At 40.3% G+C, this 13,585-nt stretch overlaps 5 protein-coding genes across 6 annotated transcripts; 4 read left to right on the top strand and 1 right to left on the bottom strand.

The window, feature by feature from the left end:
• The first annotated feature begins 45 nt into the window (after nt 1-45).
• Nucleotides 46-2,400, top strand: LOC132256946 (protein THEM6). The gene is made up of 4 exons (XM_059753557.1): nt 46-209; nt 1,254-1,468; nt 1,526-1,753; nt 1,819-2,400. The coding sequence occupies exons 1-4, from the start codon at nt 53-55 to the stop codon at nt 1,876-1,878; spliced, it is 660 nt and encodes a 219-aa protein (XP_059609540.1). The 5' UTR covers nt 46-52; the 3' UTR covers nt 1,879-2,400.
• A 795-nt stretch (nt 2,401-3,195) lies between these two features.
• LOC132256947 (protein THEM6) lies at nt 3,196-4,825 on the top strand. Its single transcript, XM_059753558.1, has 4 exons — nt 3,196-3,394; nt 3,936-4,118; nt 4,190-4,404; nt 4,471-4,825. The coding sequence occupies exons 2-4, from the start codon at nt 3,974-3,976 to the stop codon at nt 4,708-4,710; spliced, it is 600 nt and encodes a 199-aa protein (XP_059609541.1). The 5' UTR covers nt 3,196-3,394; nt 3,936-3,973; the 3' UTR covers nt 4,711-4,825.
• A 941-nt stretch (nt 4,826-5,766) lies between these two features.
• LOC132256977 (tetraspanin-9) lies at nt 5,767-9,938 on the top strand. Of its 2 annotated transcripts, XM_059753621.1 has the most exons (8): nt 5,767-6,251; nt 6,312-6,439; nt 8,237-8,318; nt 8,393-8,584; nt 8,825-9,019; nt 9,081-9,238; nt 9,294-9,408; nt 9,469-9,938. In XM_059753621.1, the coding sequence occupies exons 3-8, from the start codon at nt 8,256-8,258 to the stop codon at nt 9,619-9,621; spliced, it is 876 nt and encodes a 291-aa protein (XP_059609604.1). In that variant the 5' UTR covers nt 5,767-6,251; nt 6,312-6,439; nt 8,237-8,255; the 3' UTR covers nt 9,622-9,938. The 2 variants fall into 2 exon arrangements, with proteins under 2 accessions (XP_059609604.1, XP_059609603.1); XM_059753620.1 differs by having other exon boundaries at nt 5,767-6,439.
• A 109-nt stretch (nt 9,939-10,047) lies between these two features.
• Nucleotides 10,048-11,049, bottom strand: LOC132256978 (uncharacterized). Its single transcript, XM_059753622.1, has 2 exons — nt 10,652-11,049; nt 10,048-10,538 (listed from the first exon to the last, which is right to left on the bottom strand). The coding sequence occupies exons 1-2, from the start codon at nt 10,856-10,858 to the stop codon at nt 10,200-10,202; spliced, it is 546 nt and encodes a 181-aa protein (XP_059609605.1). The 5' UTR covers nt 10,859-11,049; the 3' UTR covers nt 10,048-10,199.
• Nucleotides 11,050-11,488: 439 nt separating this feature from the next.
• On the top strand, nt 11,489-13,517 carry LOC132256869 (uncharacterized). Its single transcript, XM_059753450.1, has 3 exons — nt 11,489-11,912; nt 11,981-13,088; nt 13,146-13,517. Exons 1-3 carry the CDS (start codon nt 11,856-11,858, stop codon nt 13,436-13,438), a joined length of 1,458 nt encoding a protein of 485 aa, XP_059609433.1. The 5' UTR covers nt 11,489-11,855; the 3' UTR covers nt 13,439-13,517.
• Nucleotides 13,518-13,585: the final 68 nt, after the last annotated feature.

Raw genomic sequence — 13,585 nt, forward strand, 5'->3', positions numbered from 1 at the left:
TCGAGCATCATAATTAATTCGGCAAATAAGAAGGTGTTGTTCCGCGAAAGTCATGATTTGGTGCTATTTGTTGGGCGCCGCTCTAGTCGGTTACTTTCTTGCCCATGCCATCATCGAAGTCCACTACTTCCTGCGAATGCTGCTGGCCATGTGCCTAGCCAGGTTCTTCAAGAAACGCTGTCACATCATGGACATGACATCGGTCACGGGTAAATGCACCATGTTTTTCCCACCATAAAAAGCCTCAATCTTACAAGAGAGTTTGCAAGAAGTACAGAGTATGAAAGTGAATGTGTATATTGTGAAATTTTCCTCAGAATTCTCAACTAATAATGAGAAAATTTAATTTCTTCGTAACTGATATTAATCGATACAAATTGCTTTCTTTAGAATACCGCGATGAAAATTAAAAATAAGAAGAAAACTATTACGATTTCATTCTTCTTAATGAAATAAAAAGTAATATAATTTTGGTGTATAAGATCATGAATTTACATACAGCGCATACAACACAGTTTTTTCTAATCTTTCTTGCCACATCCTGTACATCTTACACAGCCAAAATTTCTAGTTCTGACAAGTCAACTTTAGATCTAAAAAATTCTGATTGTCTTTTTGCTACCAGCACAGTAATTCTTAATGACTTCTTCGGCATACTAATCACACACAAAATAAAATAAAACCAACATAGCAGTGTCATAAAAGACACGCGATTTTGTCAAGAGTGAAAAATGATAGAGGGAATATCATGGAACTTGTCTTTTATTCCGTATTTATCATTGTATAAACTCCACGCGACGCTACTACCAGTTGATTTTTTCATTGGCTTTTGAAATTCCATCAATCACATATAAAAGAATATTTTCCGTGATTTTGGGTCCCTACGGTTCGTACTTTAAATATCCAAACACTTTCTGGGTGATAAAAAACGCTACTTTTTCCACTCTCACTATCGCGAGAAAACCCGTTAACGAGTCTAACGAATACATGCGCGGAAAATTGCAAAATGCCCCACACACTCGGGAGGCTCGTGAGAGACATAAACATTCACCGATAGATTTTCAACCAGGAAAATACTTGTTTCACTTACTCATTCTTTCATTGACACACATTCCGCATGGAGATCCATTTTAAAACATGTGATAGAAATACACAATCTTCTCGCCACGCACGATCTGACCAGACATTCTTGGCGGAAGTCATTCCAGAGACACCCTCAAGGTTCACACAATTGCTTCTCTGTGTATTCACAGGTCTCTGCCTAACAACGGACATTGACACATTGCTATTTCACATGAACAATGCCCGGTACTTCAGGGAGTTGGATTTTGCCAAGGCAGATTTCTACGAACGAACAGGACTTTACAGGGCGATCATGAAGAAGGGAGGATCGATCTTTCAAGGCGCCGCCACCATCAGATATCGCAGATTCATAAAGACCTTCACTCGCTTCAAGATCACAACGCGAGTATGATGTTAGCACCAAATGCGAAATTGAACGATAATTGCCAACCTATTTTCCCAGATCATCTATTGGGATGAGAAGTCAATATTTATGGAGCATAAATTCATCTCACCGTCTGATGGTTTTGTGCGATGTGTTGTTCTCTCCCGACAGCGTGTCGTGAATTTGCCAGTGGATGATCTCATGAATGAACTCCTGGGGAAAACAGCCAAAAAGCAAACAGCATTCGATAGACTGGAAAATGGAATTGCTGAACATGCCAAAATAAAGCCAAGCATTCCTCTTGAGGTAAGCATCTTAATAACAAGCCACGACTTCCCTTCTAATCATAAACTTCTCTTCCTCACTAAAAGGTTGCCAAGTGGATGGAGTGGAATGAAATTTCAAGTGCAAATCTACGAACTGACTCCTAGAGAAAACCAAGTTAAAATCCGCGCCAAATGAACACCAAGTCGAGTCACTCGTCTAGTGAGACCTCAAACCATGTGTCTCTACTTAAGAGCTCTCTTAAGATCACTCACAATGCGATTTTCATGTGATATTTAGTAGTTTTGTTGTAATATTTTTTACTCATAGCTCTTTTATATACATACATTTCATACCATTGTCCGAGTGCACAACACCTCAATATAAATTCCACTGGTAAGAACAATGGCAGCCTTCTATCTTTACGGTGAAAGCATTACCAAAAACATACTCACATCTTATCCAGCATTGAATCCACTTAGCTAAACTCTTCTCCGTCGAGATTCTCCATGAAGACAATCCAATGTAATCAATTGAAATCGACAAAAAACAACGGAAAAGATATGCGAAGAAATGGAGAAAATGCTGAATGTTGTTTTGTGAACTCAGAGTTCAATATAAAAATGTAAATTGAGTGTTAAAGTGGACAATTTATGCGTTGAATAAAAAATCTGCTTTGTCACACACCATGGCACTATTGAAAAAGTTTTTTCTTCATCTCGCTTTTTTGAAATTATAATCTCTCCAGAGGAAGAACAGTGAGGAACATAATTTGCAGACAAACTCATGAATATATCTATTTAAAGGAAGATGATCGGTTTTGATCTGATAAATTTTTCAGAGAAGATTGTACGAAAACAAGTCTTAAAAGTCGTGGAATTTCCACAAGAAATTATAAACTAGTGACAAAGTTCACGGTCTTGGTAAACACGACGCACGCTTAGACCCTGAACACTATAACATTACTACATTAACAATAGTAATGTGATGTAAGGAAATAAGCTAATATGCAGAAAAGTAATGTTGCCCTTAAGCAAATCAATCTTATAATAACCACGAAAGGGTAAAAAAAATCATAGCTCGCTTTCCCCTATTCAAGAAGCAATAATACAATCAAATTATTTCATCTGGCCTTCAATCTCGGAAAAAAACACTGAGAATATAAGGTCTTCCTCGTAAAATCTGTACATTAGTAAAAACAAAAAAAAAATCAGTGTTTATGCTCCTCACTGTACAAATCCATTCCACATAGTAAGAAAGCCCGTTGAAAAGAAATTCTTGCTTTAGTGCCATTTCCTTGGCGATGGAGAAAGAGTTACACTTGTCCGCAGAGTGAAAGCCCTTCCCAGCGGCCACTTGTTGGGCTTTGAATCTGAGAATGTTTCTCCAATCATCAGCATTAGCGCGAGGGAGACGTTCACGAACTTGAACCTTTCTCACTCTTTACACCTTGAGTATTGGGATCTCCCTCCCGAGAACCACACACGATCATCTATTTGGATTCCATCGTCAGTCAGTGCAGAACCGTGGAATGTTGCGGACGTAGTTTATAGTGAAACGCCTATCGCACGACTCAGCAGGTGAACACCTCGCGATGAGTGACTTTATCTAACACTTTCCCCTAAGCTGTGCTCCACACAACACACACCCCAAAAGTTCCTCTCATCTTGTGTTGATTCTGAGGCAAGTTTTCCTTCTCTACATTGTGAATCTCTCTTTTTCTCTCGCGCTTCGTGAATACACACACAAACGCAGTGAAGTAATTTAGGTCACACAATTGACCAGAAAATATCTCTCTTGTGGTATCTCGCTTGCAAATTGTGCCGCTTGAGACATGAAAACATACCTGCTCAATTCTTGCCGCGAAAAAAGCAATTCCAGAGAGGCACAGATTCCAAAGTCCAAGGATTACAGCTTCTCTCGTGCGCTCTCCGTCTCTGTTCTTTAACCACTATCTTCGCGTTTCTTATCGCGGCCGGTGTCGAGATACCGCTGAGGCGAACGAGGAGAGAAATAAAAACAGCATTAATAATCACAACTGGTTTACGGTTGCGATTAAGTACTAAAGTAACTGTAAAATTACCGTAAAAGACGTCGGAAAGCCTCCTCTTCTCGCTCAACGAGAATCCACCGCACCCAGGCATTGGAAAACAGCACTTCTCACACGCTCCAACTTTCTTTCTGTCTTTCTTTCTCTCGCCAATGCCAATCTTGGTAATTGTAGCACTCCGGCGAAATCCGTAGGAAGAAGTTCTCTCTAAAATGGTCTGCATGTGCCTTCCTGTCCTCTTGCTCATCCTCTACATCATCTGGGATGTGAATTACTTTATACGAGTCATCTTCACTGTTGGCCTGGGACGTTTGCTGCAAAAGAAAGTCAAAATTACTGACAAGACCACCATATACGGTAAAACTATTTCACCTTTCGCCACACTCGCGTTAGTGATTTATAGAGAAATTTCTGTTTCTTGCCATCAGGTTTCTGTACGACTCAAGATGTTGACATTTTCATCAGGCACATGAATAATGCTAGGTACCTCAGAGAATTGGATTTTGCCCGATTTCACTACTACGGCCTCACTGGACTGTACGAGGAGGTGAAAAAGACGGGCGGCGGAGCCGTTCAAGGAGCCTCCAATATCCGGTACCGCCGCACTATTCCCATCTTCAATGCCTACAGAGTGGAAACGAAGGTGAGTTACCATCATTAGCGGCATCCGCCACTCATCCTCACCTCGATATTTCTCACATTCTATAAGCTGATCTGGTGGGATGAGAAAGCAATCTACTTGGAGCAGAAATTCATTACCACAGCCGATGATTTCGTCCGCGCTGTGGCCATCTCCAAGCAGTGCATCACCAAAGTGAACGTCCTGGAGCTGATCGCCAAGTTTCCCGGCGGTGAAGAACGTCCTGCGTGTCCACAAGAGTTGTCTCTTTGGCTGGAAGCCTCCGAAATCTCCAGTCAGAAGTTGCGCAGTGGCAAGAAGAGCGATTAACAACAGCACTTCTTAACAACAGTTGTTTTTCTACAAAAGATATGAAAAAAAGAAAAAATTGTTAACCGAAAAATCTACGTAAAACCAATAAAAACTACAAAACATTTATGAAAAATTCCAACCAAAACAATTCCTTTTGCATACATTTAGGCACTTTTCTTTTTTCAGCACTGACCTCGCGAAGGTGAAGCACAATGGCGATTCTTTCCACCTCAAATTGGTGCTAAATGAATTATTAATCACTGTCCAGGTGAGGCGGCGAGAGACAGTAATCCAAACACACAGTTATTGTGCATTTGTATTCGTCTTCGCACGCGCAATAAGCTAAACTATAAGCCGACCAGAGAAACAAAAGTAAAAAAGAATGAGTTCTTCCCTGAACACACATTGCGAAAATTGAAGAATAAACTAAAAATTGTATTGTGTTGTGAACCAATGCATTTTCTTTAGAACGTATGACAATATTATGAAGTTTCAAAAGTCACAGGCCATGATCGCGTGTGATAGATCCGGAATGGAGAATACAAATAAATTAAACAGTATAAAACGAATCTCTTATTTTAAGATCTCCTAAAATTAAAATTGTAAAGCCAACATCAAAATTAAAAATTCATATTATTATTATTTTCTATTTAAGAAAACTCAATGTTTCCTTGAATTTCTTAAAGGATTGCTCTGAATGAATAAAAGAAAACTTGGATGCGATGAGGGTTAAGCTAAAAGATACTTCTAAATTAAAAGATTGTAAATCAATCTTTGGCCAGTTAACGGAAGATTTGCAAAAATGAAGAAAAAAATCATTCAGAAATATATTTCTAAAAATCTGGACACTAATCTAATCTGCAAATATATTTCATTCCTTTGTCTACTGACACCATCAACAATCTCCACAGACCAAACAATGTGCAATACAAGAAGCCCAAAAGTGGCACTCACCCACAATTCCATTCATCTCAGCCTTTGAGTGTTGATGAGATGTTATTTGGGTGATCTCGCCGATCACATGGCAGTGACGACAGTCAGAGATCAGCAATTCCGTCGCTCGCCACCTTCTTTCTCTCCTCATTTGCCCATCAAAATATAGAACACAGTGGTGTTCTAATGCGCTCTCGCTCACTCCCCACATCTCTCTGCCCAATTGCTCGCTCAATGGCGCTCGGAATGCCACGAGATTGCTGTGCGGCTGTGGAGTTCGTCGGAGTCTCAGCGAATCTCAGATTCAGTCCACTTTCATGCGTCAGCGAGAAAACGTCTCTCGCTCTTTGCTTCAGCATTAGAACATTAGGGGCCAAGTGGAGTTGTGTGTGGTTTTCAGTTCTTTTTTCTGTGAAGAAGAGAAGTGCGAGAGAGTGGCTTGAGTAAACACTGATTGCGCTTAGTATCAACGAAGAGACGCCTGTATGAATTAATGAGATAGGGGAGAGCATAAGACAAAATTAATTGATTTCTGTGGAAAGCCAGAGATCCAGAGAGTGGTGTTTTCGGTGTGAAAAAGTGCGATAACACCAGCAGAGTTCAATTGCGATCGTGCGTTCCCAATTGTATGGAAATACATGTGATGTGTCATACTTTTTATTATGCATCATTTTCTGCAAATATAGCTGAACAAACAGAGTCGGAGACGAGGAGCGTCAAACAGTGAAAAAGGTGAAGAGAAGACCACCATCTAATTTACCTGTTCGTGTACACAACAGCCATACAAAGAAGATTCTCTGTGAGGGTAATACTGGTAAGATACCCATGAGAATTAATTGCATAATAGAGACCCTAATCATGCACGGTTTCACTGTTAGAATCTGTCTTTAATGCGTAGTTTATGGCTAAATTCTCTACGCCTCGTCAATTTACAGATGAAAAATACACTCTCTAATTAATTATTTCCTCCCCAAAAAGGCAACCTCAAGTGCTCCAATTAATCGTCTCAACTTCCTCTTCCATGTTATCCATTAAAACCTATGGCGAATCCCTTTGTTATGCACACCAAACTTAATCCCTTCACGTGAATTTCTCCCCGGCGGCACCTGAAGCCAAGCAATTTCCTTCCTAGAAGAGAAACTCGAAGCGACAAAAAATAGAGCAATCTCCTATTAACGCTTTTCCACAACATACCGAAGTGAACGCGAGAAGAAATTGTACTCCAGGGCATAGAATTTGCAATTAAACTTGGCGATAAATGTGGTAAATGCAGGGTGTTTGCTTTAACGAGGTGAATATTATCATTTTAATAGTGATAATATAGTTAATTGCACTCTTTTTGCACACATAGAAACCCTTAAGTGCTCATTAACCCTTAACGGTTTCTAGAAAAAAAACAAACGTGACGACAAAGGTTCACAAGAAATGTAAAATGTACTTTTCATGCTATTTTTTTCGATAAAAACGACGACTTGGAGTGCTTGAAAAACCCTCAGTGACTATCTAAAGTGCTGAGAAGCATTTTATGCCACATGAAATATGCTCAATCGAGAGCATAGCACTTAACCAATGAAAACAGATGGATTTGGGTTAAATGCAGGCAAAAAAGAGCATCATGTGGAAAATTATAAATTGCAAATATTCAATCATTCTCCATGCTGATCACTTGCAATCTCCCCAGCTAATTGCTCGCCCAATGGGACACTTAATGACATGTTGAATGTTAAGAGCGTGACGAGATCATTACTTTTTTCCCTTCCTTACATCACAAACAAGATGTACTGAGAGAGATTTGCCGAGAGAATAGTTTTCCCATTTTAGGAATCTTTCTCACGGAAATTTACATAATATTCCTTTCTCACTCACACCAACCATCTGGCTGCTCTGTTTCTTCACACTGTCGATATGAATAAATTTCTTGCTCTGAATTTTTTCCACACCATCTTCAAGCACACTCTTCGGCTAGTGTTCTCATGAGCTATTGATTATTTGTGTTTTTCCTAATTTCTCAGTGTTTCTTCAGATAGCCTAAAATAGTGCAATTTCCTGGAATATACCAGAGAATAGTATGAATTCGCCTCAGTTTGAAAGCAGAGCACATTAAAATGTAGTGATTCTGATGCACAATAAAACATCCTGCCTCAATTGTAACCAATTGTTTCAGTGAGTGAAGAGTGTAGCCTAGTTCTCTCGCTCTCCCGGTACATTTGAAAATGACCAATTTGTTCCACTGCCCCACCATCCCATCCCCAGTTCCTCTCCTCTGCCCACGGCCTGAACTGGAGCACTTGAATTCATAACCCAAACGGGAGGGAAGATTAGAGACTACACATCTCCACTGCGACACTTTTGACCGTCATTCCTCAATAGTTTGAATACAATAAATTTCAATTCACCCGCGCTCTTTTGTATGCCATCTCCTCACCCGCGACTCGCCCAGACTCACGGATGTTGGATCAACATTTAAAATAGCATGTATGTGTTGAATTAAAAAAGCCAGGCAGCAGCAATAAATCTGATAACAATGACAATTATTCTCGCCGTTGTTCACATTCGCACCTCAATAAAAGGATTTTCTCACACAAACACACATTCTTTTGCATTCATGCAGATCGCTCGCGTCTTGGAAGATGGGAAGAACTGGCTACACTTGCATTCGCCGGACTTTCTGTTGGTTGAATCTGATTGTTTGGGTGAGAAAAGCAAAGAGAATACACCTCAATTCAATTGAACAAAACACACACCTTCCTCAATTACAAATCTTCAGCTGTGCGGAAGTGTCTTCCTGGCCGCCGGAATCTGGCTCAAGCTCTGCTACCAAGGCTACGCCACACTCCTCCCAGACCACACCGCCCTCAGTGCCGACTGCCTCTTCATCACCGTCGGAGTCTTGAGCGTTGTGGTATCATTCTTCGGATGCTGCGGCGCTTGGTTCCAGTCACGATGCCTCCTCATCACGGTAGTGCCACTTCTTAAATTTTCTCATTCTCTCTAATTGCTATTGCGTATCTTCACGCCATGGTCCATTGACTGTGCACAGTTTTTGTAATCAATATGTGAAATAAGAAGGTGAAATGTGAAATGTGAAAGTCAGACAGATGTCTACAAAGATGTGTCCTTGCTGAACACCAAGATATCGAGATATAAAATTTAAGCTTTTATCTCACTTATTTTATATTATGATTCTTTATTTAAACAGTACTTCTCCCTGGTAGTCATCCTCTTCCTTAGTGAGTTCCTTGTGGGCTCCTTAGCGTTTGTCTTCCGTGGCGGTCTCACCAAGACCATTGTCAATGAGCTGAAGACTGGCATTGAGAAGCACTACAATGCCACAGATCGCGGAGGATTCGCAGCCCCTTCTGTCGCAGCCATCTGGGACAATCTCCAGTCAGACGTGAGTAGTCATCAGCCCACCCACCACTTCACAATCACACTCAATTTGTCCTCATTAACAGCTCCACTGCTGTGGTGTAACATCATATGAAGATTGGTATGCAATTAGTTCCTGGCCGGAAGAACGATGGGTTCCGCAATCATGCTGCCGCTCTCGCTACAATGAAACTGAATGGTACGAGGGCTCAGGCGTCGACAACAGATACACCAATTGCGCCAGGTATGATCAGTCTCTGAGAGCATACTGGGCATATGATTAATTGTTTCCCTCGCAGATCCAAAGATCCGTCACTGTGGTGGGACAAAGGTTGTGCTCAGACACTCCAAATGTGGTTCATTCAACGGTTACACGTTGTCGGCACTGTAGGTCTAGTCATAGCATTTCTACAGGTATGTTAAACTTTCTCTCGTGAGAACGTCAAAATAAGATATGTGTAAATGTCTTTATAGCTATTCGGACTGATATCTTCAATGCTTCTCTTCTGCACTGTCAAACACAAGCAATCATCGCAAACCTACAAGTCCTATTCACCTGCAATTGAGCCCCAGAGTGGACAGAACAACGTTCAGCGACACCGATCAAATTCTTATCTTGACGAGTGAGACAATTCCCGAAATTGATACTGTTCAGCGATATTTAATTTAAAGTTGTGCCTTAAGATTTATGCTCATTCGATATGTAAGTAATTATTATTTAAATCGCCAAATGAAAGATACATATACGTATATCATGCAAACATTTCTCGACATTATTCTTTGTATTAGGTTGTATTAGACAGTATATCAACCTTATGCGATTCTAGTTGATAGCAAGACAAATCAGTGCCAAAAATTGCAATGTTTCGTAAACATTCCAAAAGAGAGTGACAAAAAGAATCATCAATAATAAAAATATCAAAATAAATCAAGTACCTATATTACATCTTTAGAATTAATCATCTAGTTTTATGCATATCTACTAAAGAGATAAAACATCCCATTGATTGAAATCCAATTGCAAGAGAGTTTGTATAGCTAAAAAGAGTATTGAACTCATTTAATGCCAATTGAAATTCTCAGCTCAACCAAATGTTTATCGTCATTTAATAGACATTTTATATAATTTTTAGTCTTTTTAGTGAATAATAAATTCGAAAGGAGATTACAAACAAACAAACAAACAAAAAATCAAGTACATTTTATTACATAAGACCAACAATTTTTGCACCCACAGAATTGAGTTTGTCAGTAATACCGCGAGAAATCTGCCTCGTGATTTCTCGTGGCACCTCAAAGAACTTATTGATAATATTAGAGAAGCTCTCAAATCCATCTACAACTTTTCTGCCCACTGGATAGAATTTATCTCCTGAATTCCCATATTTGTCTTCTTCGCGAAGATTGTCCACAATCGGTTGCGCATTCGTCAAGGAGCCAAATTTCTGATGAAGACCATCGTACAGAGATAATCCCTTAGATGGAAGTCCTTCGGATTCTTGTCTAGAGTAGTCAGAAGCGTGTTGTTGATTGCCCAAGGAACTCTAGACAAGACACAATTATTATTGTTATTAATTCATTTCTGTTAGGTGTTTCTCAAGACAAGGACACGATTAAATGTTCAAGTTTCGTAAAACTTTTCAAAAAAACCACTCACTTTCAAGCTGGTTATCGTCTGAATCTTTGTCTGGATAGCATTTTGAGCCACACTGGTCAACTGACCAACTTTCGATTGTAATCCTTCCATGAGGTCTGCTCCTCCTCCAATACCACCGCCGCCACCCAGGGGCGCTGCACCGACTGCTACAATCACAGCACAGATCAAGACACTTCGGAACATCTTCACAGACTGACTAAACTCCATAAACTGTTGAGATCAGTGGCAAAGACACACGATCGAGTTATTACTTAACATGCTCCCCACTCGACCACACCTTTAGCCACTGCACAGGAGCAAATATTTGACCACCAGTGACCAGGAATAAGGTAGAGGTCGCAGGAATTAGAATAAGCCTATTTGATCTGCCAAAGTGTTGAAAGTAATAAGAGACAACGCGTGTTGCACAATGCCAAGACACAGTCAAGCGACCACCACATAATTTGTTGAGCAACTGTCTTGATACCTCTTCATATGATTTTTCTCTGCTCCACGAGTGGGGATTTGCCATTGGACCTCTTGGACTTTCACTCAACATTCACTGTAATTCACAGAGCACGATATTTTGCCTCGCCATCGAGAGATGGCATTTCATATGGCCTAAGAAAGCTTCTCAATTAATACAGTGCATAACATTAAACTCGATGCCTAACTATGAATTACCAGAGAAAATAATATATATGCGACCATATGAATATCGCTCGCTGTATTCATGACGTGGGCTTCTTATCATCATCATTGATAAGACTGTCACACTAAGCAGATTAAAGGCTCAAGTAATGCAAACTCCAGTGGCAGAAGGTGAGTCTATCGGAGGGAAAATTTCTCATCAGTCCCACTGAAGTGGATCTCCGTGGAGGATCTTAGCTATAGCCTCCCCGATCCAATCAGCGATTCAATTCGAAACATACCCCCCCAACGGTTGTGAATTTTTCTAATTTACTCTCTTGATATCAACTCTATCGACTCTATCAGAAAAGTGTTAGAAGAGCAAATAGCCAGACTCTCAAACAACAAGCTGAAGCTAAAAATACCAGGAATTACAAGTATGGGAAAAAATACGGGTATCTGGCAAGAGATAAGCGGGAATCACTTGAAATCTACCATCAGCGGCTCATGTTTTGATTTAGTTGACTCCCGGTGGCATGTTAAAGTGTGATATACTCGTTATTCTTGAAAATGTAATGGACAGCACGCAGAAGTAATGGAGCCACAGAAGAAAGGCAGGATCCCAGTGACATTGCTCTCCATTGTGACACTCGTGAGTATTGCAATCAATCAGTTTATTTTTATTGTTCTTGAAATCCACTGCATTTACCTCTGCTCAAGGTTTTGCTCTGTGCGCCTCAACATATTTTCGGCCTATTGATGGATTGTGAGCGATTCCAGAGTATCTCTCCTCCTGTCTTCTTTATTGCCATCCAAATGATCATGCAACCCTGCCTAGGGGAGTCTGAAGATGGCATAATAAGGGCATTTCTTTCCACTGGATCTTTAGCGTTGTCCTTCGGTATAATTTTTGCCAGTGTCAGTGAAATAATTCTTCAGGAGAAGACTCTGCTCTTCTCTCTATTGTATGGCGCTCTTGGAGGAATTGGCGCATTCCTCGTGACCACAATTATTCGAAGATTTCTCAACAGATTCTTCGAGGAGAATAATGCTAACTTAATCGAGGTGATAGAATCCACATCTCTTGCACTCAGCCAACTACTTTTCCCATTCCTTGTGATGCAAATGAGGATGTTTTACGGAGCAGATATGGCACTACTTTTTCTAGGAGCTATTCTTTTGCACATCCTCCCTCTTGGGCTGATCCTTTCACATTCTCGACTCCAAGTGCAAATGCACAATCTCGGGAGACATCAATCGGTGACGCCTAATGATCTCAAAACACCACAAAATGGTATGAGAAGATGGGGAAATATGACTGGAATCAATAATCACCATCTGGCAGATGATTACGAGCTCCCATTGAAGAACATAACGAGCCAGGGAGTGGAAATTATGGACACAATCCCTGAGGAAGACGAAGGAATCAGTGGGAAATCAATCGACATTCCAGATATCAAACTAAGGCAATTTCATACACGAAAGTATTACTTTCTCTTCGAGTATTGCCAAGAGAGCCGAAGAATCTTATCCGAGCTATTCGTAAACCCCTTCAGGAGCATCATTAAGAGACAAATACTTTTCCCAGGAGTCATATTGAGAGCATGTGACATGCTCATATACACTCTGATGGTTTCTGGCTTACCTTGTCTAGTGACTGGTGAGAAATACCGTCTAAGTTTAGTAGAATCCAGCATTCTACTAAGCCTCATGGCTCTGCCCATTATCTTGATCGCTCTGACCAGTGCCTGGATGGAAGATGTCTTATGCGAGAAGAGCAAATATTGGCACATTTCCGGAGAGATCAGCAAGCTTGTAGGATGCATAAGTTAGTGATTCGTCTGACAAAGCCACAGATAATACTCACTTTATGTCTTCTTTGCAGTCATTACATCCTCCCATACAATATTCTTCCTCCGAATGGGTGTTCTTTGCCTAGGCGCTGGTCAGGGTCTGTTCATCATTCTTCAGGAGAGGATCATAAGAGAAATAGTAGATGAGGATAATTGGAGGCTCACCAGGAGCCATATATCCGCAGTCAGTGGCTATTTATTATTAATATTAGGATTTTTCACTAATCATTTGATAGCTATCGTAGAATTTAGCACTATTTTCCTGGTCACAGGGCTTTTCTACAGTGCTGCCATTTTTTCTTTTATTCTCACGACTTATTTTTAACTTTCTAGTCCACATTCAATAGATATTTCTTTGCGTATTACTTTTTGTTGTCATGAACTTAATTTACGTATAATATTATTTGGAAATAAATCGAAAAATGATAAAAATCCAATCTCGAGAAATTACTTCGTCAATGAACCGGCTGGA

The sequence above is a fragment of the Phlebotomus argentipes genome, unplaced genomic scaffold (genome assembly GCF_947086385.1).
Source record: "Phlebotomus argentipes unplaced genomic scaffold, Phlebotomus argentipes genome assembly contig_33, whole genome shotgun sequence".
Lineage (NCBI taxonomy): Eukaryota > Metazoa > Arthropoda > Insecta > Diptera > Psychodidae > Phlebotomus > Phlebotomus argentipes.

Excerpts from the sequence above, each read along its gene's own strand:
- LOC132256978 (XM_059753622.1), bottom strand. The coding sequence starts at position 10,858 with ATGGAGTTTAGTCAGTCTGTGAAGATGTTCCGAAGTGTCTTGATCTGT. Across the intron at positions 10,539-10,651 it reads AGACGATAACCAGCTTGAAA|AGTTCCTTGGGCAATCAACA; the intron begins GTGAGTGGTTTT and ends TGTCTTGTCTAG.
- LOC132256869 (XM_059753450.1), top strand. The coding sequence starts at position 11,856 with ATGGAGCCACAGAAGAAAGGCAGGATCCCAGTGACATTGCTCTCCATT. Across the intron at positions 11,913-11,980 it reads TGCTCTCCATTGTGACACTC|GTTTTGCTCTGTGCGCCTCA; the intron begins GTGAGTATTGCA and ends CCTCTGCTCAAG. Across the intron at positions 13,089-13,145 it reads CAAGCTTGTAGGATGCATAA|TCATTACATCCTCCCATACA; the intron begins GTTAGTGATTCG and ends TCTTCTTTGCAG.
- LOC132256947 (XM_059753558.1), top strand. The coding sequence starts at position 3,974 with ATGGTCTGCATGTGCCTTCCTGTCCTCTTGCTCATCCTCTACATCATC. Across the intron at positions 4,119-4,189 it reads TGACAAGACCACCATATACG|GTTTCTGTACGACTCAAGAT; the intron begins GTAAAACTATTT and ends TCTTGCCATCAG. Across the intron at positions 4,405-4,470 it reads CCTACAGAGTGGAAACGAAG|CTGATCTGGTGGGATGAGAA; the intron begins GTGAGTTACCAT and ends ACATTCTATAAG.
- LOC132256946 (XM_059753557.1), top strand. The coding sequence starts at position 53 with ATGATTTGGTGCTATTTGTTGGGCGCCGCTCTAGTCGGTTACTTTCTT. Across the intron at positions 210-1,253 it reads GGACATGACATCGGTCACGG|GTCTCTGCCTAACAACGGAC; the intron begins GTAAATGCACCA and ends GTGTATTCACAG. Across the intron at positions 1,754-1,818 it reads AGCCAAGCATTCCTCTTGAG|GTTGCCAAGTGGATGGAGTG; the intron begins GTAAGCATCTTA and ends CCTCACTAAAAG.
- LOC132256977 (XM_059753620.1), top strand. The coding sequence starts at position 8,256 with ATGGGAAGAACTGGCTACACTTGCATTCGCCGGACTTTCTGTTGGTTG. Across the intron at positions 8,319-8,392 it reads GGTTGAATCTGATTGTTTGG|CTGTGCGGAAGTGTCTTCCT; the intron begins GTGAGAAAAGCA and ends ACAAATCTTCAG. Across the intron at positions 8,585-8,824 it reads CACGATGCCTCCTCATCACG|TACTTCTCCCTGGTAGTCAT; the intron begins GTAGTGCCACTT and ends TTATTTAAACAG.